The sequence below is a fragment of the Corvus cornix genome, chromosome 3, assembly GCF_000738735.6.
Source record: "Corvus cornix cornix isolate S_Up_H32 chromosome 3, ASM73873v5, whole genome shotgun sequence".
NCBI lineage: Eukaryota > Metazoa > Chordata > Aves > Passeriformes > Corvidae > Corvus > Corvus cornix.
In genome coordinates this window covers 55,556,376-55,577,163 of record NC_047056.1, presented here as the reverse complement: position 1 = coordinate 55,577,163, position 20,788 = coordinate 55,556,376, and the positions used below count along the sequence as shown (strand labels likewise).

The 20,788-nt window shown below is 41.4% G+C and overlaps 1 protein-coding gene across 6 annotated transcripts in view; it reads right to left on the bottom strand.

Moving 5' to 3' along the window:
- The window catches only part of RGS17 (regulator of G protein signaling 17), a 76,174-nt gene extending 60,470 nt beyond the window's left edge, over positions 1 to 15,704 (bottom strand). Inside the window, exon 1 of one of the 6 annotated variants that reach the window (XM_039569256.1) lies at positions 15,524 to 15,704. Coding sequence is in view for 3 of the 6 variants with exons in the window: in XM_010400573.4 (XP_010398875.3) it covers positions 14,026 to 14,066 (41 nt within the window). In the remaining 3 variants the exon portion in view is untranslated. Of the gene's footprint in view, positions 1 to 14,025; positions 14,330 to 14,785; positions 15,009 to 15,483; positions 15,504 to 15,523 lie in introns of those variants that run through there. The other 5 variants (XM_039569254.1, XM_039569255.1, XM_010400573.4 and 2 more) reach the window with 5 other exon arrangements.
- Between the last annotated feature and the right edge of the window lie 5,084 nt (positions 15,705 to 20,788).

Genomic DNA, 20,788 nt, shown 5'->3' with positions numbered 1-20,788 from the left:
GGGGTCAAGGTGCATACAGCAGCTACTGCCATCCCAGCTAGAGTAAAGAAGATAAATCCCTCCTTGTCCATCTCTATGCTAGGCCAGCTCCACCACTGCACAGATACTTCACCCTGGAAGGCTGCATGGAGGAGGGAGCTACAGAAAATGTTCAAATGAAGAGAAATATTTTAATTGCATTTTTTAATTCTCATCTAATCCCAGTGCTTTCCCCAAGAAGATGACTACTAGAAATGCCTCTATCCCCTGAATTATGGAGCTCTTAGATTTGATCCCTGAACGCATATTTATGGCATTACTGAAATGACCACTTTCTGTTTACCTGAGGGTTGGTATTCAGGATACCAGTGGTGCCAATAAGTATGTTACTATAATATTTATGCATCTTCCATAAACAGAATTGCTGAAAATAATTTTAGGGAAATTTTGGATAGTAGAAAACTACTTTTTTTTAACAAAAGACAAAAACAATGAAACAAAATTAGTTTTTAAATGCTAAGGGTACTGATCAGGGTACAATGAAATTTCAAATTATCTCAAACAGCAATAAAATGTTTTGGAGACTTGCAGTTGACTCAACAGTACCTTCCTCATTAGGACCATAGTCTTGTATTAGAAAGCATGCTGCAGATAAGAAAGGTCTTAAAGAAAGGAGGAGCAGGAATAGAAGCATCATCTAATTGTTGGCTCTTATCTCCTGTTATCTCCAGATCAAGCAAATTTAGTTAAATGGCACATAGTTTTGAGTGTTTCCGGAGGAAATTCTAGTGCAGATAGGAAAAGAAAGCAACCTTGGTTTAGTGTGGGTTTTTTGTTGCTGTTGTTGTTGTTGCCCATATGCCATTATTTATTGCACATAAAGGGATTTTTCTAATTTTTAACACTTTTTTAAAAGCAGGACTTCTGTAATATCTTTCTTAATAACCAGGCTGAACAAACTTCTTATAAGACTGAATTCCTCAAATGCTACAAACATCTAATAATCAAAAGCTAATATAAATCAGCTTATATTTTAAAAAGTGACTCTAATACATTTACTTTTTCACTGTCCTTCTCTGCTATTCCATACTTCAAAGACTTGATCACTGTAGCCTTTTAATTCACCTGTTCTTTACTAATTTCCTTCTTTCTTCACTAACTAGCATCCAGACTCATGTTACACTCAGTATCCTTCACTGCTATCTGCTGAGATTTCAGTCTCACTATTATGCCTGTTTCTTGCCCTTTCAGGCTTTAGAGGTCCTTTTCAAATTTTCTGTGTTCTCTCAGTCTGTGCTGGTCATTGCTTCTGCCCTTGAGATTTGTCCTTTCACCTGGAACGTCTGGATAGTTATTTCTGAGGTGTACACACTCTAAAATCATCTGATCCTGTCAATAATTCAGTCTTTCTGCTCCCCAAGTTCAGCAGTTCTTGCCTCGGGATGTAAGCAAGGAAACAGCTGGAGAGCCAGGGGCAAAAATCTCACAATGAATATAAATGTGGCATAAAAAGTTCTTTAGATCTTATGGAAAGGCTGTATGGAAGGCAATGAAACAACACTTAGCATCTCAATAGAAGATTCATCCCACTTAGTGAATAGGATAAACTTCTGTTCTCTGTGGAGCTGACTCAAGCACTTCTTCCTTCAGGGAATTTTTTTAGCTTTGTGGAAAGAACTACTGAGAATTAAACTGAACCACCTGCATGTCTGGTCACAAAGTAAGATTTTGCAGATTTTTCTGCTAGGGTGAAAGCCTGTGTTCATGTTTGTAGTTTCATTGGGGGGAAAGGTAGGAAGGAGTTTTGCCTTGCAATTACCGATTTGGACTAACATGTTTCCTCTCTGGGGCAGACCTGTAGGCAAGTATTGTGATACTTTGATGGAGGATATTTTTAAATACTTCTCAAAGACAATCTAAATGTCTCAAAACTCCTGGAATTTTCTTTCTCTGGCTTCACTTTAAATTACAGCCTTATTGCTATAATTGTGCTGTGACCCGTGGCTTCTGGAGAAAGACTGATAAAGGTTAGATATTCTTTATTCCTGCCAACAGTGTTCTGTCTAAATCCACACCTGAAATTTTCTTTTTGGGGAGTTGCAGATTAGAGTCCTAGCAAGAGCAAGCATGTGCTGAGGAACCCTTCTGTTTGCCTTTGAGAAACTTTGCTTAGAAGTGAACAAAATCCAGAGTTCCCTGCCACGTCTAAGCATGGCAAGTTCCCATGGTCCATCCCCATGACTCTCCTGGAAATAAAATGACAAGATTAGTTGTGCCTGTGTGGCATCACAACAGCAGCAGGGCCAGGGAGGCTCAGGAACTCAGGTGGGATGTCCAGTGCCTGATGGAGGACCATCCACTGGACACTCAAAAGATAAGTGCTCATCTTGTGCAGCCAGGCCACCTCAGTGTTGTCCCCACATGCTTGTTGGGAGTCTCTGAGCTCCACACTGGCCTTTAATAAATGGCGTGTGCATACCTACAACCTCGAAGTGGCTGCTCCTTCTGATCAGGGGACAGCTTTCTGACACACACAGACAATACACGTGACACACGTTGCCTGCTGGTATTTCATCCATGCAACATCTTAGGAAGGAGATGTGGATGGAAATGTTTTCAATGTGCTAATAGCACTGACCTTTCTATTTCTATTATACATCACTCAGAAGCAGTGACCATGCATTCAAAATCTGAGTCTGAAAGCCAAATGTAGACATTTTCTGAATTGATTTACTTTTGTTTGAACAATACAATTATTTTTAAATAGAAAAAGTAAAGGTTTTAATTGTGGGAGAGTGTGGGAGGCAGAGCTGCCTGTTGATCACATTAAATGTTTAATCCTTATTCAGCCACCAAAGGCTTGGGTGCAGCCAAATTTTTTTTGCTAGTGAAGTGCCTGTCCTGAGATAGTGCTATTTTTCACAGTGCATAGTAACAGGTAGGATGATAACAGGTGAAATAAAGGATATGGCATGGTTATTGTCAGTTCAAACCTCTTCTCGGCTCTAAAAACAACTTTTTAGATGTGACTCTGAAACCCTCATAAAGAAGAATGATCAGTTTCCATTCAAGCCTGCTGCAAGTGGGTCAACATAACAGAACTGAAGTCTGAGAACAATCATCAACAATCACTAATTCATCTTAGTGGCCCAGATTCTTCATTTCCTTGACAAATGTTTAATTTTCTCTTGTGATCTGACTTTTCTTTAGAAGGTGAGTCATGCAACAACAAATCAAAATGCTGGCATTTTTGTTTGCCCTGTGCTATCTCATGTAGGTGAACCAATGCATTTGCAACACAGTTGCTATTGCTGGAACCCTTCTCTTCTAGACTAGTACATGTCTACACTGATATTTTACACCTTTATCTAGTCCCACAGGATACCAAGATTAAGAAGCACTTTTAAGTAATGTACAGAAGAGTTTCCTGAAAGAGCCATTTTGTCTGAGAAATTATACTAATACTGAAGCTTTTTTTTGTATACAAATCAACATGGAAATGTATTTTGATGATGGACAAAAAAAAAAAAAAGGCTCTTTAGGCTGCCCCAAAGTTTATGTAGGTGAATCTTTTCTTACACACATGACTTCATATGTTTTGCTGCCACTATTCACAGCGAGGATCACACCGCACTGAAATTCAAGCAGCACACTTCTAAGATGTCTTCAGGTGTTAGCTGCACCTTGAATACTCCTTATCAAGGGATCCCCTTTATGTAAATAAGAGTGAGAGAATGCTCATGGAGCAGCTACACAGACTTTACTGCATTCCTACTCCAGGGAGCTCCACAGATGAGTTATGAAGGGAAAAGGCTGGAGGAGGGATTTTGTGATTTGGAGGAGAGCTGTTGTCATGACATTTCAGCCCCCTTGTTTCACAAGATACATATTTTTCATCCTGAGTGTTCTCTTCATTTTTTCATGTCCATTTGAGCCAAAGAGCATTTCTGGGACAAATGTTTAAAGGGGAGGGATATGAATATGTCAGGTGAACAAATGGAAGGGAGGAAGAACAATTTAATATGGATGATTGCACAAGAGCAAATGGAGAATACCAGTCTTTGAGTGAATGTGGCTAGAAATGAGAAAAAGGTTTTCAACAGGAGGTTTGGAACAGCCTCTGGGTAAGAACAGATGTAAAAAGAAACAAAAAACCCAAAAAACCCCAAAAAACCAAACCAAATAAAAAGCCCCAAACAACCTCCTTCTCACCACCCCCCCCCCCCAAAAAAAACCACCAAACCCAAACCAACAACAACAAAAACCCCAAAATAGGCTTCCTGCTTTTAATATCAACTTGATCAAGAGAAGGACAAAAAGGTAACAACCTTCCTTGGTTGATGGAAACAGACAGAGTTTGGGAATCAATTAGCCAGGGTTTTTCCCTCACCATACAATCCTATTTTCGAATGTTCCTAAAGCTGCTACTGTGGCACCTGCTGCAAACAGCCATACAACTGAATAGCAGCCTAACCCAGAGCACTGCTGAGCACACACTGCCCACCTGGCCCAATAGCAGCTGATTTCCTTGGCACCCTGCTGGATACACTCTCTACCTTAGAGGACAGGGCTGTAGCACAATTTAAAACTGTCTCACCTAAATATGAAGCAGTCAAAATCAAGGTGTCTCTGGCATTCAGTCCCCTTGTTTTGTCTGATCTCACTGCCCCTCAGAACAATTTCTACTTAACGGAGCCTAAACAGAGCCTTACAATCATATGTTTGAAATGGGAATGATGACTAGGATTGCATGTAAGAATAGTTTCTGCCATAGAATTCCATTCAATTTAATGGAAAAGTGTCTTGAACATTAACAGCAATTCAATTATTTGGAGTCTTAAAACCCCTATGAATTGTCTCCCATCTGTAGCTGGATCTACAATAAATTACGCTTTCAGATAAATTTAGTCTTCTTACATTAAAGCTCTTTTAGACCATATTTTCTTGAATTCAAGGAGATCTTTCCCCCATCTTTCAAGGGACATACAATAGCTTACTTCTTTTCATTACAAAATAAACTAAATTACATTTACTTGGTCTATCACCATACTTCATGGGAAATTTACTGCAGGAGCTGATTGGTGGTTAACTTATACCCCACAGCCAATGGGTGTGTTCTCTCACTGTGATAACCAGAAGGCAATTAATTCAAAGTATCTGAGACTAAATTACAAAGAAATATATATAAGCATGTATAAAGCATATGCTGATATGGACTAGTTAAAACATCTCCCATAGTTCTGATCCAAGAATGTCCAAGAACGAAGTGTTGTTAAAATTCAGAGTAATTTGGGTTTAGAAAAGGTATGCTGCCTTCATTATTAGAACTAGGTATGCATTGACTAGTTAGTCCACTCCCTTTTTTTACCTGTAAAAATATTTTATTGTATTATAACTGTGATATTACAGGAACTCATGTCATAAAAACAACCAACCAAGCTAAAATAAATATGCATCGATTTTTTTTTTAACACATAATTTGGTAAAGCTTGGACAGGTGTTATTCTGTCATGAACAGGACTGAGCTCACTATACTGGACAAGATTTTTAATGCTAAATTTTAACCCTTGAAATCAACAAGAATTTTGCCCTGTATATTTAATTTCTTCATCTGCCACTATTTTACTGTGTGATCCCCTAATTGCTTAATTGATATATATCTGCATTTCTGTTCTGTGAAATAGCAGTGCTGTTGTCTCAGCATGCAAAGGTAATTCAGTGGTTGTTTAAAAAGTGAGCTTGTAGAAAAGACAGCACGATGGAATGATTATCTCAAAGCACTTACTAGGTCTAAATCCCAAAAATCTGGAAGGACAGGTATGGCCTTTTCATAATGTGTTCTTTATTTATTCTCAGTGCTCACTAAATTGCTGGACTCTCTGGATAATAATATGATGATGAGTAGTCCCCTCCTCTTTTACTATTTTCAACTTTCTGGATTCTCTGTTTTCTTAAAAGTTCCTGAAATGTTACCTGTATGAAACCAGGACACTGTACTTGCCACAGCGTTATACGCCTGACCAAGAAAAGTGCTCAGCAGAAGTAAGGGTACATAATAAGATAATTTTCCTATTACCTCATGCACATACAGATAGGAGCCACTCACCTTTCCTAAACTTTACACTTTCTTTAAGAATATATTCAAACAATTCTCTCTCCTGTTATGTATCAAAAAAAATAATATTGAACATAAATCATAACGACCTTGTCCCATGGGTTTGATAGAATATTAATAGTAATAAACACATGAAGGACCTGAGTAAACTCAGTATAGTCAAAGCCATTCAATATGAGTTATGTTAAATGTAATTTTTAAAACCATATATATTTGAGATGGGTATGAGATAGTTATATTAATATTTTATATAGGATTGCCAAATTGATGGTATGGTCATATATACGTTGACTTCAGTTAGTGAACACAACATTGTGATTCTAGAATAAACATGATAAAAGTCAACATTATAAACATTAAATGTATTAAAAGCTGATAAATCTTGGTCTGAAATTAAACATGGGAATAACTATTAAGCAGATGTGTTACTAACTGGATCCTTCAGGAATATGTTCATTTATACAACTTGACAAGCTATCCCTCTGTTGTGAACAAAATTGAAGAAACCATTATAACTCTGCAGTGCTCTTGTTTGTGGTAGGCAAGTATCAAGGAAACAATATAAGCTAACAAAGACAAGTCACTGACTTGAGATGATCTGGATCCATCATTAAGTAAATCTCAGCAAACATGTTGGGTTTTTTTTTTATGATAAAATCATATGCCTGAAAAGAAAGAATGCAGGCCAAAGGCAGAGGCCTTCCTGAAGAGATGTGATGTGCCTATATGGGGAAGCTAAACAGTTCCAGGGCTTGTTCTCTGGCTCTGGGGCTAAATGCCCAGTTTAGTTTCATTCATACAATTAGAGTGACCTGCTCTGCATAACAGGACAGTCTCGTATTAGCATTTTATTGGGAATGATCCCTGGAATGTGGTAACTTTCCAGTCAGGTCTGGGACCATTCTAACAACTCAGTACATAGACAATCAAGTTCTGGTGCAAAAGGTCAGGTTTCTGCTAGTTTGCAAAGAAAAAACCTGGGACTGTTAACAAAAACTGAGAGACATGACAACTAAAAGAAGTGCTCAGTGCAATCCTGCACCCACAGGAGTTGTGGCTACAACCTTGGCTACATAAAGCCGAAACCTTAGCCACATGAAAGCCATGTCCCTTCTGTACCTTAGCACTTCTGTATTTTAGCACTGACTGCTATTGAAACAACAGTTGTGATATCCTTAGATGAAGATGGTTACTGATCAATTGAAGCAGGTTAAGAGGAGCTAAGACAATGGTTGAAGGAGTATGGGATATATTTGATGGCAAATGTCCTCAGGAGCCATTTAGGTTAAAAACAGAAAAATTTCAGGAGTGTATTTCTCAGTTTCTGAGTAGTCTATACTGCAGGATGCAAGGTGACATACAGACAGTAGAGGTAAAATAAGGTAACTTTCTTGCTAGTCTTGTTGCTTTAACTAGATTCTTGGAGTGTCCAACCTTTGTCAGCTATCTCTAGACTGCAACTGGCAGTGCAGGCATAGGCTTTGAGACACATACTGGATATGGGATGGTCCTTCTGCAAAGAGAGCTGAGGACAAATCCAATAAACAGTCAGATTTCTGTATTCTGAATCACTGACCAATGCCCAGTCCTACATGAGCTATCTGCTCAAAGTTGCTGCCTCTGTAACTTCATAGTTTATGAAGTAGCTGCATTCACTGGTGACAGAGACCGAAATATTACAGTTTATGACTTAAACATTTTCATGAAGGACTTTTAAAACTGTATTACAAAAGCTGCAGAGAAGACTACTGCACCCTGGATGGGCCCTGACTGAGGCCTTGCACCACTCGATGATGAAGATAAAGTAACAACTCAGGGCTGGGGACATTCACAGAGCACAAGCTTAACATCTCAGAAATGGAGATCACAGCCCCAGGGCTATCAGCTGCCTCGAACCAAGGGGTGGGGGGAGAGAGGCTTTGGGTGTGTGTTGGAAAGGCCTCTGGTCAGAGGCGCCAGTGACTGCGCATCCTCCACTGTGCAGAGGAGCCCAGCTGAGGGGTCCTCACCAGGGAGAAGCTGCATCCACATGAAGGACAGAGGGGGTGACATGGCCCATCAAAGGCCCCCTCTACCCAAAGGGGTGCCCAGACCCTGCACCGGAGCCCCAGAGATGGTGCAACAAGACCCTCAGTGTTGCAAGGGACAGTGTCAAGCCGGCCCCTGCAAGAGGAGACACGTGGGTGTTCCCACCTGGCCCACAGTGTCTATTAATCCACGGGATTCCGTACTCTTCCGCGCGTGGTGTGGTGGCGTGTGGCGACGGGGGACCCTCACCACCAGCAGAGCAGATGGAGGGGAGCAACGAGACATCACTGGGACCCTCACATGGGTGATGTGCTTCCACCTAATCCCTGTCACTCTTTCCCTGGCCCTCCACCCTCCCCACACAAACTTCTTTCTCTATTTCTTTATTTTCTCTTTCTTTCTTTTTGCCTCTTTTACTATTAAATAAAATAAACCAATTATTTGGCACCGACACCTAACCCTGTTTGGTTTTAATCTCGTTTTTGGGTATATTTCGAACCTTCTAAGTTCTTTCCGATTTATACTCAGAGACTTAATTTTCCTTGCTCTTCTGGGTTTAAACCAGATTGAAACAACTGGGTATGGGTATTCCCTCAATCCTTTCAAGATTGACACCACAGAGTACTTATCTTTTTTGTGGTTGCCCTGTGACTTAATTTTACATATCAAATAATCAAAGAATTTGAAAACAGCCTTATCTATTCTGGTCAGCACAATGTTTACCATACAGCTGAGATTCTGTTTATTAACATCTTCTGGGGTTTTTACTTTGTGAGGGTCAGTAAGAGTTTATAAAACTATCTAGACAAATGTAATACATATAATAGTGAAAAAATTCTACACATTAGATTCCAGTTACCAGGTTATCAGATATATCAAACTGTATCAGTCAGATTATCAGACCATTATAAGACAACTGCATTAAAACAAACTAGATATATTTTTAAACCATTCTATATGAATGATAAAAAATAACTTTTACATCTCACTCTTCCCAAACCCATCTTGAAAGCTATGAAGTATCTGATTAATATTTTAGGACTTTGTAATTTCTGAAGATAATAAGACTTGGAAATAAAAGTACCTTTTGGACACTGAGTAATAAGGATGACACTTCCCACCTACATTCATTAAATCCAGGCTACTTGTGAAGCTCTTGTACAGGAAATTATTATTCACTGTTCTCAATTTTCATATAATGCAAATCATTGAGAGAGCAGCATTTACACTACCCAAAGGTCTGGTGCAATGTCAATATCAGAGAGCATGTGCTGTCTGCAATACTGTCAGAATAAGGTGGGTTGGATAAGAAATTCCTTACTTCAGAAGATTGTTCCCATTAAGCAAAACATAAACAGCAACAATGGCATTAAAAATTTACTTTACATTTCTTCACTGTGTGGCTAGTGAGGCACCGGAACTGGTTGCCCAGAGAAGCTGGGGATGCCCCATCCTTGGAAGTGTTCAAGGTCAGGCTGGCCTTTGAGCAACTTGGTCTAGTGGAAGGTGTCCTGGTCCATGGCAAGGGGAATTGGAATTAAATATATGTAGGGCCCCTTCCAGCCCAGACATTCTACGGCTTCCCTCTAATTTAAGCTTCTATGACACCAGCGTATATATGGAGAAACTAGTCAGCCAGCGGTACTGTGAGAAATGTCAGGACTTCCTGCAGCTCCTTGCCACAGCTGTGACGTGCCTAGGACACACTGCCTCTAAGGGTGCTCAGTGTTCTGAGATCTCCCTCTTGAAAGCAGCCTGAGCTACAGTATCAGAGAATCACAGGATCACAGAGTGCTTTGGGTTGGAACAGGTCTTAAATATCATCTAATTCCAACCCCCCTGCCAGGTTGCTCAAAGCCACATCCAAACCTGGTCTTGGAAGCAGGTATAAAACTGCTGTGCTAAGGATACTATGACAGCCTTCATCCATGCTTCCTGGACTTTAATTGCTTTCTCCCATAGGATTATTTTACTTTAACTGACATGAGTTGCTGATAAAGGAAGACATTGTTACAGTATACCACAGTACAGCAAAACATAATACAGCAAAACTGCCCAAACCATATTCAGCCTTCCTAAAACAAAAATAAGACCAAGTCTTGCTTGGACTTGAAATTAGCAAAGTGACATAATCAGTTAATCAGGGACCTGAGTCAGAGTGGCCGTGTCCTTTAAAGGCAGCATTACTGTGACATTCGCTCTGCTCATCTGTATGTACAGAGATGGGCTATAGACAGCGGTTCAGCTTGTGATCTCTTGTATTTCAGCAAGCACAGAGCTGGCATCACTGGAGAGAGCAGCCAAACTGCTTTAAATGAAGCTGCTTTGGTAGCAGAAGCAACGTAGCTGTGTTAATGCATCACTGTCTAATTACCCCTTTCTCACTAGATAGAAGAACCTAGGCTAGCTATATACTGGTTTTGTATGGAGAAAGATTATGCAGCACAGATGTAATGTTTATGATGTGTGCATGTTTTTAATGCTTGGCTGCCAGATTTAAGATTTTATTAAATTTTCTTTCTGTTCTATCTCCTTATCTGTAATTTTCCACATACATTCTATTTAGACATTTACTGATTTCTAAGAACTTACTGCCATTTGCTTACAAAGTAAATAATGTACGAAAATTTCTATTGTATGAAAGGTAAGATGCATTTCATTTATATTTCATAAACAAAGAACTTAAAGACAAAACTATGATTCAAAATTTTTATGACAGTATGATAGAATCAACCTTAAATTGATTGAACTACTTTTATTTAAGTCCAGATTCACTAATACACCAGAAAACCACAAATTTTTCAAAGCACACAAGTAATTTAAATTGCGTTTACATCTATTTTGCATCACTGGAGCAGTGCAAATCAGATAAGACACACTAGAGAATCAAGCCCTTATGCTGGTTTGGTCAAGGCACAAGGCTACATGGTGGCTGGGCAGGAGGAGCAGTGCAGACCCCGAGTTAATCTGTTTGTGTGCTTTAAGCATTCCCTAAGGTCCCTGCCACAGTCACACTGCTTGGCTGCTTCCTCTGTGCACGCTAGAGACAGCAGCAATGCCAAGGAAAACCTTTTGAGAGCAAACACACAACTTCAAGTAGAGACACAGAATCTCTGTAGAAAAGACCTCTCTGAAACGGTTAACTTTCCAGAGAATCACAGTGAAATGTGCATGCAGCTCCCTGCCTCAGACCCTCTGTAGCCAAGACCTGCAGAGGCGCCAAGCTTAAAGGGCTGGGCTTCTTTGGAGGGTTCAGTGGACCCCCAGGAGTCTGCAGCCAAGCTATTCACACAACTCTACTTACAGCCTGTATAGCTATAGCCATTAGCTATAACACGAACAGATAAACTTAATTACAACTTAATCTATTCATTTGTTTTTATACCCTATGCACAAACTTTTAATTAATTAATGGTATGGAAATTTTGATTGCATTATTTCATTATAAAAACTACTTAGAACAAAGGGTACGTCAACAGAAATGCTAAATTTTGTGAAGGATTTAATTTTTTACTAATTTTAGCTCGAGCCAATTAGCACATGAATTTTATGTTCTTAGAAAACTCATTCTGTATTCACAGAATAAGCACTACTTATATAGTGGAGATATATTTTTCACTAAAAAAGCTGAAACCTTGGTATGAGTGCAAAATAAATCCCTGACATCATGAAAACATGATCAGGAGGGAGCTAATGGAACTGTAATGAACATCTCTGTAAGAGCTAATACTGTTTCACTTAGTACACTTCTGGCATATTCATAAAAATCTCCATATGTTCATCCATAAAGGCATGCATGTGAAGCATACAAGTAAGAAAGTGCTATTTAAAGGTACTAGGATTGTAAAATTTATTTAAGATAACATACTTTTCGTTAGGAAAAATGTATATACCGTATATATATCTCTACACATATTTCTATGTTCTGCAACATATACACACACAGACACATATATGCCACTTTCAAGTGGAAAATCATGTCCAAGACTGGCTGACATTCCTCCTATCCTGTCCCCATAACAATACCACTCAGCCTCTCCTTCTTCTAGTCTTTTGGGAGATGGGGATTAACGCATCTGAGGTTTCTAGCATTTTATTTTTTGTGAAGAACGTCACAACCCATGGGTTTCTACCCTTCTCTACTGCATCACGTTCTGCTGTGGATCGTGTTGTGCTCCAAGTTGTGTCTGCTGCTGATTTCAAACTGTGAGAACTTCTGGGTCTTTGGGTCCGGGTTCTGTTTTTGTAGTCCACTGGTCTCTTATTCCTTTATTATTCTTATGACAAAATCAAAGTGGGGGCTACCAGTGAGATCAGGGAAGTTTTCTGCAATGTTGGTGTCATCAATACCCCCTCAAGCAGGACTGAACTCAGGAGTACTCTTGTGAAGAAGACCTTGTGTCATAGCTCCTTACAAATCAGCTACATTTTATGGGACATTTAAACTTTACTTTTGAAATTATGCATGTTGTTCAATATGCACATCCTTATAATGAACATTACACAGAACAATTAGAAAATGATGCTACTTCAAATGCACAGAGTTCATATATATATATATGTCCCTTGACATATAGCTTGCACTTTGTATTTAATACACTGGTTAAAAATAAGAATTGCAGTTAAGAATAAAATAGTTCATTTTCTTTTCAGGGTAGGTAGAAAACTGCATTGGGATAGGGAATTTTTCACCATGCTGTCAGTCAGATTTCAATTCAAATCAATAGTGCAGGGAGTATTTTTCAACAGACAGCTTTTCAGTAGCCTTCTTGAAATGAGTTCATGGGTTCAGGGCAATTCTTTGTGCATAAGTATCCATGTTGCACAACAAGGAGAAGAATAACTATTCCTATCTGTAGATTTCAACATAAAGACCAAGGGCTGAGTGCAGCTTTGCACTCCTAGGTAGGCCTCTCAGCTTGGTGATTGGTAAAATGAAGGGACCTGGCCTGCCAGTGCTGTGCCTGCTTTGGTGACAGTGGACACTCCTGGCACCTTACACAGACACAGTATGTGCTCCTTGTCACATATGAAAGCTAAGAAGCACTGACTGAAATTATCAGGCAGCAGGTTCATAGCAAACAAAAGGAAGTACTTTTTCACACAAATCATAATTAAATTGTGGTGCTCATTGCCACAGAACAAGGTTGAGACCAAAGCATAAACAGATTGTAAAAAAGGGAGTAGGGAAACTCAAAGTTTATTAAACATGATGGTCTGGGAGCAAACTCCAGTTTAAGAAATCCATGTTCTACGTGTTGCTGAAACTTGAAAGGATATACCAGGAAAAGATCCCTGTATGCCAATCCTGTTTCTTACGTTTTTCTCCCTTCAGCATCTGCTAATGACTGTAGTCAGAGCCAGGATATTGGACTAGATGTTCAACTCACTATAGCAATTTATTTGATCGTATTCTTTTAATTAAATTATGTTCTTATTTTGGCTACTTAAAAGGATCTAAGGCCCTGATGGAGAAAGGCATTTAAATGCTTTAATGCTCATGTTATTTCAGGGAGGCAAATACTTGTGTGTATCATAGCATTTGCGTCTTAGGCCATAAACTTACTGGGGTGGGGCTCATGTATCTTTTATTAGGACTTTGCTTTTCTGGGTATGAGGTAGAATAAAAATATGTGCTTGATAAGAGTGATAACAGTGTGCAACACTGTTTCTCTTTAAAGGTTAAATAGTTTGTTTGCCTAAATGGCTTGTGCCACAGGAAAATTCCCCAATGATTTATGTAAGGATGATGACACTGGCATCCATTGATGTGAAAAAGAATCAACTTCCTTTATAGAACTCCCCACATTTGTAATGCGTGAATATTACATTTGTAGGAAGCTATTTTTCACCTGTTACCCGTAATAGTATTGCCAGACAATATGTAACTTACTTATATTTACCTAGCAAGGTATTTCAGATTCCATCCATTTTGCAAAAGCATCTGGCTGCAAACCTATGACACACGTTGGTGAAAATCCAGATACAGAAATGAAACCGAATACCGAAAACCATAAATTTCACCCCAGCTGTTTCTAAGCCTGACAGCACCAGTAAGGCTTCCTTCTAAATCAAAAAGAACAGATAGAGATGAATGTTAGGTTGGCAGCCGAGCAAGCGAGGCAACCTCGGAATTCTTAATTGCGGGCGGTTTCATCCCGAGGAGAGGCGCAGCCCGCAGGAGCAGCACACGGCGGGTCTCGGGCGCTGGGCAGCGGCACCGCATCCCCGCCGCACCGAGCGCCGCGGCAGCGGGTGTTTCCCCAGCGGCGCGGGGAAGCCCTGCTCCGCCCGGGGCCGTGCCGCCTCGCCTCTGTCCCGCGCTGCCCAGAGCCGGGCGCGGCGCACCGGGAGCATCCCTGCCCCGCCGACCGCGCCCGGCCACCTGCTCCTCCCGCGGCCCCCGCCCGCCTCCCGCCGACATTTCCCGGGGAGGGGCGGGAAGGAGGCCGGGGCAGAGGGATGGCGGTGCCGCAGGGTAGGGCGGGCGGGGGAGGCTGGGTGCCGCCCGGGGCTCCGCGGCCGCTGCCTGCAGGGGCTCCCCGGCGCCGGTCCGGTCCGGCCCGGTGGGGCAGCCGAGAAACGGGGCAGAGGGAGGGAGGAAGGGAGGGATGGGAAACCAACTCCTGATCTTAGAGCAACAACTCGCTTGTTCACCCTCACCTTCCGCCGGCTCCTCGGATTGAAATAACAACAACAACAATAATAATAAATACACCAGCTCTCCTCGCGCGAAGCAGACCCACGTTACAGGCAGGGGAAGGTCAAGAGGAAAGGCAGGAGGAGCGCTGCCTCGCCTCCGAGCTGGCGGCTGTCACACCGCCAGCCCGTGCCCCCGGCTTCCCCGGGGGCGGCCCAATCCCTCCCCTGCTCGGGCTGGTAGGCATCGCCCGGCGCGGCGGATGCCCCGCGGCACCCTCAACACAAACCGGGAGGCGGCGGAGATGGGGGGGGGGGGGGCGCGGGTAGAGCCCGGCGCACCTCTCCCCACCCCTTTGTGCATCGCGGGCAGGACACACACACACATACAAACACACACAAACACACACACACACACACACACACACGCTCCACCTTGCAGCCTCGGCGCCGAAGCCGCCCGTTGTTACACACACACACACACACACACACACACAGGCACGCTTACACACAGCCTGTCCCTCCGGTGAATGCATTTGCTGTTGCACTCTACCGCCATCCATCCATCCATCCATCCATCCATCCATCCATCCATCCATCCATCCTCTCGTCTCCCTCCTTCCTCTTCCTCCTTCCCCCCCATTCCCTCCCTTTGGTCGGTGTGGTTCCCCCCCCCCCTCCCCTTTGCATCACTATAAAGCAGACATTTTGGTGCCGTTTACCACGGTTCAGGCTGAAATAAGCGCGGAGCGCCTTACCCACCCCCGCCCGGCTGCGTGCAGTTGGCGCTGAGATCCCGGGAAGGGTTGGTGCGGCTCGTCCCTAGCGCAGCTGGTTCGCTGCCATCCGCCCAACTTCAGCACCCAGCCGGCGGGGAGAGGGAGGGAGGCGGCGGCAGGCGGGCAGGCGGGCAGGCAGCAGGCAGGGAGGGAGGAAGGGAGGGAGGGGGGGAAGAGAGAGAGAGAGGGAGAGAGAGAGGGAGAGAGGGCGGTGGAAAGGAAGGGAGGGCGGGAGGGTGCGAGGAGCAGCGCGGAGCAGGGAGCCCCCGCACATGCGCTCTGCCAGCGGCGGCGGAGCCCGGCGGCAGCGGGAGTTCCCCCGCTTGGCCCGGCGGGTGAGTCACGGCCCGGCCCGGCCCGGCCCGGCACCGCCGCTCGCTGCCCCGGGCTGCTCGGCCGGGCGCCGTCGCGGGTCGCAGGGACGCTCCGCCGGCAGCCAGGGGCAGGGGTCTCTGCAGGCGGCGGGGCCGGGGCGGCGGAGCGGCAGCATCCCCGCTCGTGGGCTGGCAGCGTGTGACGGCGGGAGCAGCACGCCGCCGTGCTGAGGAGTGAAAGCCCAGCGGTGCTGGGCTCCGGTTTTGTTTTTATTTTGGTCCCCACAGCGGCATGTCCAAATAGATTTAAAAAAATAAAAAGTGTATAAACCACTATCCAACACTTCATTCTTCTCTGAAGCCAAGGGAGAGGCAGGGATTTAGTGGCCAGGTAACTTTTTGATGTTGGGCACCTGAAGCACAATTTCTGAATAAAGAACCAGTGTGGATCTGCATGGATCTGTTGGTGTCAACTGTGAGAATCAAGACCAGGATGCTCTGAAAATCTGCGTCTGAATCCTGAATCCTGCCACGTCATGCCAGTTAGTTTGTCCGATCTTTTCAAACTCCAGTTTCCAAATTTTTGCTCAATAGAGAATGCTGTTTAGCTTTCCTACTGCACCTTAGAAATCTGGAGCCTGATATGCCTCCAGGCAACAGCACTGGAAAAATACATATTTGGCATCTGGATCCTGTCAAATCATGCCACGAATCCAGAAATGTTAATATCTCAGGAGAGAATGCATTACTGTATTTACCACTCCACTAAAACAGTCTGGCAAGATGGTACAAAAAGGCACAAGGCTGCATTAAGGTGGTTCTGCGGCTCACCAACAATGTGTATCAAATCTCTTTGCAAAACTGGTCAACACACCTGTGTATCCCATCTAAAGCCCAAAGTGGAGCGCTACAAAAACTGAAGCCAAAATGACACATATGTTAGTAGGGTTGAAATTAAAAGGATTGAAAGCAGTCCAGAAGGGCTAGCTTGCATGAGAGCTGTAAGAGCATAGGCACATCAAAATCAGCTCGGCTCTCGGGAATCTGTGTTCAAAACACAACTCATTTAAAACATGACAGTATGTTGTGTTGGTTGTCTGGCTTATTTTTTGTCTTCTGGGATAGGAGCTTCAAATTCTGAATCTCACAAGGACTAAAGCCAGTGTTAAGCTCCCTGAAAGTCTCTCCCCACAAAACCATGACTTCTCTTTTCTTCTGGTCTTGATTCTTGTGAAGGAAAAGTCCTTGAACTGGAAGCCACAACTCTGCTTGATTACCAAAGGTTAATGGCATGGCAATTTGGAGTCTTAATAGAAATTTAAGTTATATTCCCTATGTTTAGAAACAGTTCTCAAAAGAGTATTGTAAAGGATAAAATGTATGTATGAAACATTAACAGTGTTTTTACTAGTTAATTGCAGTGCTTAAAATATTTTTTGAGTATCTGTCCACAGCTTTTAAGAGCATCAGTGCTATTCTAAGGCCTCAGTTAGGAAAAACCTGCATATTTAGGAAATAATCTGAAGATTTGTTTAACTTTAAACTCACATGTTGAAGTTTAATGACTTCATAGTAAAGACTGTGAGCCTTCATACCTGCTTAATATTAGGAAGACAGTTCCACTCTGGCAAAAACTATGAAACCAATCAAAGCAAGTGTCTTCTCCTACAGATTTAGTAGCTACATAGAGATGTTCAACTTAAAAGGGAGACTGAGTAGTGGGTAGGATTGAAAGAAAATAATTTTATCCATGTATCAGAAAAATACCAAATTCTATAAGTTTGAAAATGCTATGCTTAAAATGTTTAAATGAATAAAAAACTTCAGCTTTTTTTACTCTTTTAATGTTTCCCACAGCTCTGGACAAGCCCAGCCATTCCTATTTACCATAGCTTCCTGCACTGAAGCCATTCCTTGTTGTTGTTGAACTCCTGTTTATAAATCCACTTCCTTTCAATAGCTGTTCTACTGCTCTGTTCTGGCCACTGCCTAATCCTTGTGCCTATTTTAGAGCCCTGCAATTGCTCTCAATGACTTTTTCTTCCCGGCCTTTCTATCCTCTCTCCCTGGTATATGTGTTTTGTTCCATGCTTTGCATTTCTTAACCCAAACAGTTTCCTTATTACCATGCTTTTTTTTTTTTTTTTTTTTTTAATTAAAACCTGTTTGCATTGTTTTTCCAAAGAATTGTCACTGTCTTTTGAAAAAATAGAAATGGATGGAGAAATGTGTTATAAAACAACTTGTGAAGATCTATAAAAACATGTACTTGCGAAGGCCTTCTGGAACAAAGAGTCCAAATAATTCTAATAAAATCATTTTACTTCAGCATTAAATGTCTGTAGAATTTAAAGGGCATGAAGCTAGGTCCCTTATTTTCCAGTATTAAGTCTACACAATTGTTGGTTGGCTATATAATTTCAGTCAACTTTATATTCTACCTGTAGAAATCCAGGCATTTAACACTTGTCACGGTCATGAACTCTTCAAGATTAGAGTCAGTTAATAGTATTCCCTGCATATCTTCAACATAAAAGAAATCAAAGGCTAACATTAAAACAACTCAATAGTTGAAGACCTAATATTGATCATAAAGTCATGATCTTCTTTTGTGGCCCCAGCATGACTTTAATGTGATACAAAATGAAATATTTAAAATGTGTTACTTTTTGTTTGTAAGCAGCAGTACTGTAACAGCTTAAAGGCACTTATATTTGTAGCGTCAGCTGGGAAATGGGTCAGTAAAATGTCCTGCAGTTACAGAGATGTATTTATGTGTGTTTATGGTTGGCTTCATGCAAAAATCTTTCTTATCTATGTCTGTGCAATACTGTGGTTCTTTATCAGGCATGGTTTTTTAATAACTATCAGACTGTCTAATGTTATTTGACACTATTAAGATTCATTTAAAGGAGTAAATAGACCTTTCTGTTCTGCTATACATAAAACCATGAAATTTTAAAAAAACAAACTACCACCAACTCCCCCACCTAACTCTTCATCCCAAAGCAAATGAGTCAAAGAAGTCATCATCTTCTGTTGGCTCTTTGCATGGAAAGCTGGCTTGTAAAATGTGATTAGAGCTACAGCATCTCAGTGGAAGGGAGATTTTTTTCTTGCAGTAGCAGCAAATTGAACACAGAGTCTGTCTCTGAGAGTCCACTTTCAGATTTCCCCAAGCGACATTTATAATTTGGCTTGTTTGTATGCAGAAAACAAAGGCTTCAGAAGTCCCCTTATTAAAGAACTGCTCTTTACAGATTGCAATGCTCTTGTATCTTACTCAGAGCTAGACCCAGAGATAATGACATCTTGTTTTGCAGCTGTTTCTGTTAACTTTGGCTGAGCAATCAGTGTTTCAAAGGCTGGTATTATGTGCCAACAGCCACCAAAAACCAAAAGTCTGTTGACTCAGAAGAAAAATGTCACTGCCACTAAACCAAACTGAACTATAGCTCTAGTGCTTGAGATGGCTTCACACGGGCTTGAGCTGCCCTGGTGGTCTCGATCACAGCTCAGTAGTAAAGTGGTATTTTCATTTTACCATTTCACCAAATATATTCTTTCATTGCAAGCTAGGCAGATTCCTAGCACCATTCCTAGAGCTAAATGTATTACATTCCCTTTCTTTAGCAGCTAGAGCGAATAGATTTTAAAATGTTTCATTGCACAAAAGCAGGAGATGGAGATTTGCTTCAGTAACCAAGTGATCTTTGCGCTCTGCAGCAAAACATTTCTGGTCTTAAAGTGGCACTGAGCAGAAAGGACCAATGGTAAGATTTTAAGACTAGGAGTCATAAACCCCACTTGTATCTCCCAAGAAATGACATTTAGCATGAAGTATTTGGAACATGTCTGTTTCCTTAGTGGTTGAGAATCTCAGGGTTAATGAATCTTGACAAATTCATAATAAATTATCAAGATTAAGGTTAAACAATGAAATACTAGTTTTTACTTAGTGTGCTGATCCACAAACTCTTTAATGTTTCTTTTTTAATGTTGACATCCACAATATCATCCCTACCCTTTAAAGTCATGGGATTATCATAACGTGATGTCCCTAAAACTTTGTTTTTTCTCAGTGAATAATTACTTTTAAAAACTGACCCTGATTCAAGAAAGCCTTTAAGCACATGCTTGTTCTCAGTAAATGAGGCTTATATAGAGATTCAGTGGTAATTCCATACTTAAGAAGTTTTGTAAGAATAGCATATTGATTGCTTTCTCAAGTAGAAGTTTGTAATTTTCATTGTCTTTTACTTAGTTTATAATGTCATATATATTTTTGGAGGTAAAAGGAAATAACAAAGACTTGTGCTTTATATATTATTTCTCCTTAGTTGGTCTACTTCATGTTTCCATGAAAATCTCAGTTAAGCTGAAGCTAAAAGTCAGAGTGCAAATAATAGTGGATAAAAAGCCCCAAACCCCCTCCAGGTCATAGCACAAGAGTGGCTATAGGAGCTTATACTGTTGAAATTCAAAGTGGCGTGATTTGACTTAAAACCTCTGAGCACTTGAAACCACAGAATAGGGGTGAATACAAGCCCACCTCTCAAAAGAGGCAAATATTCCAGGTGGAAAACTGTAACTAAATATAGAACAAGGTAGATGTGTTGCAATAAAGTTGGTTATCTTATTTTGTGAGTTTGGGTGGTATCTGTTCTCTGTTATAAGTACAGGTAATGTGTTCAGTATAATGTGAAGAAATGAATTTTGTGTCTAGCAATTAGATGAGCCCATTTTTTTTAATTGTTATTTTTGAAATATATTTAATTCCTCTTCCAAAGTTGGTAGCAGTAGCAAGACTTGGGATTGGGAGCACATATAGGTGACTACCTGGGGTTTCTGAGAGAACTAAGAACTTTTTTTCAAGGAGAAAAACCATGAAACACCATATGTTATGGAAGTAAAGGGTCATGGTATATCTTTAA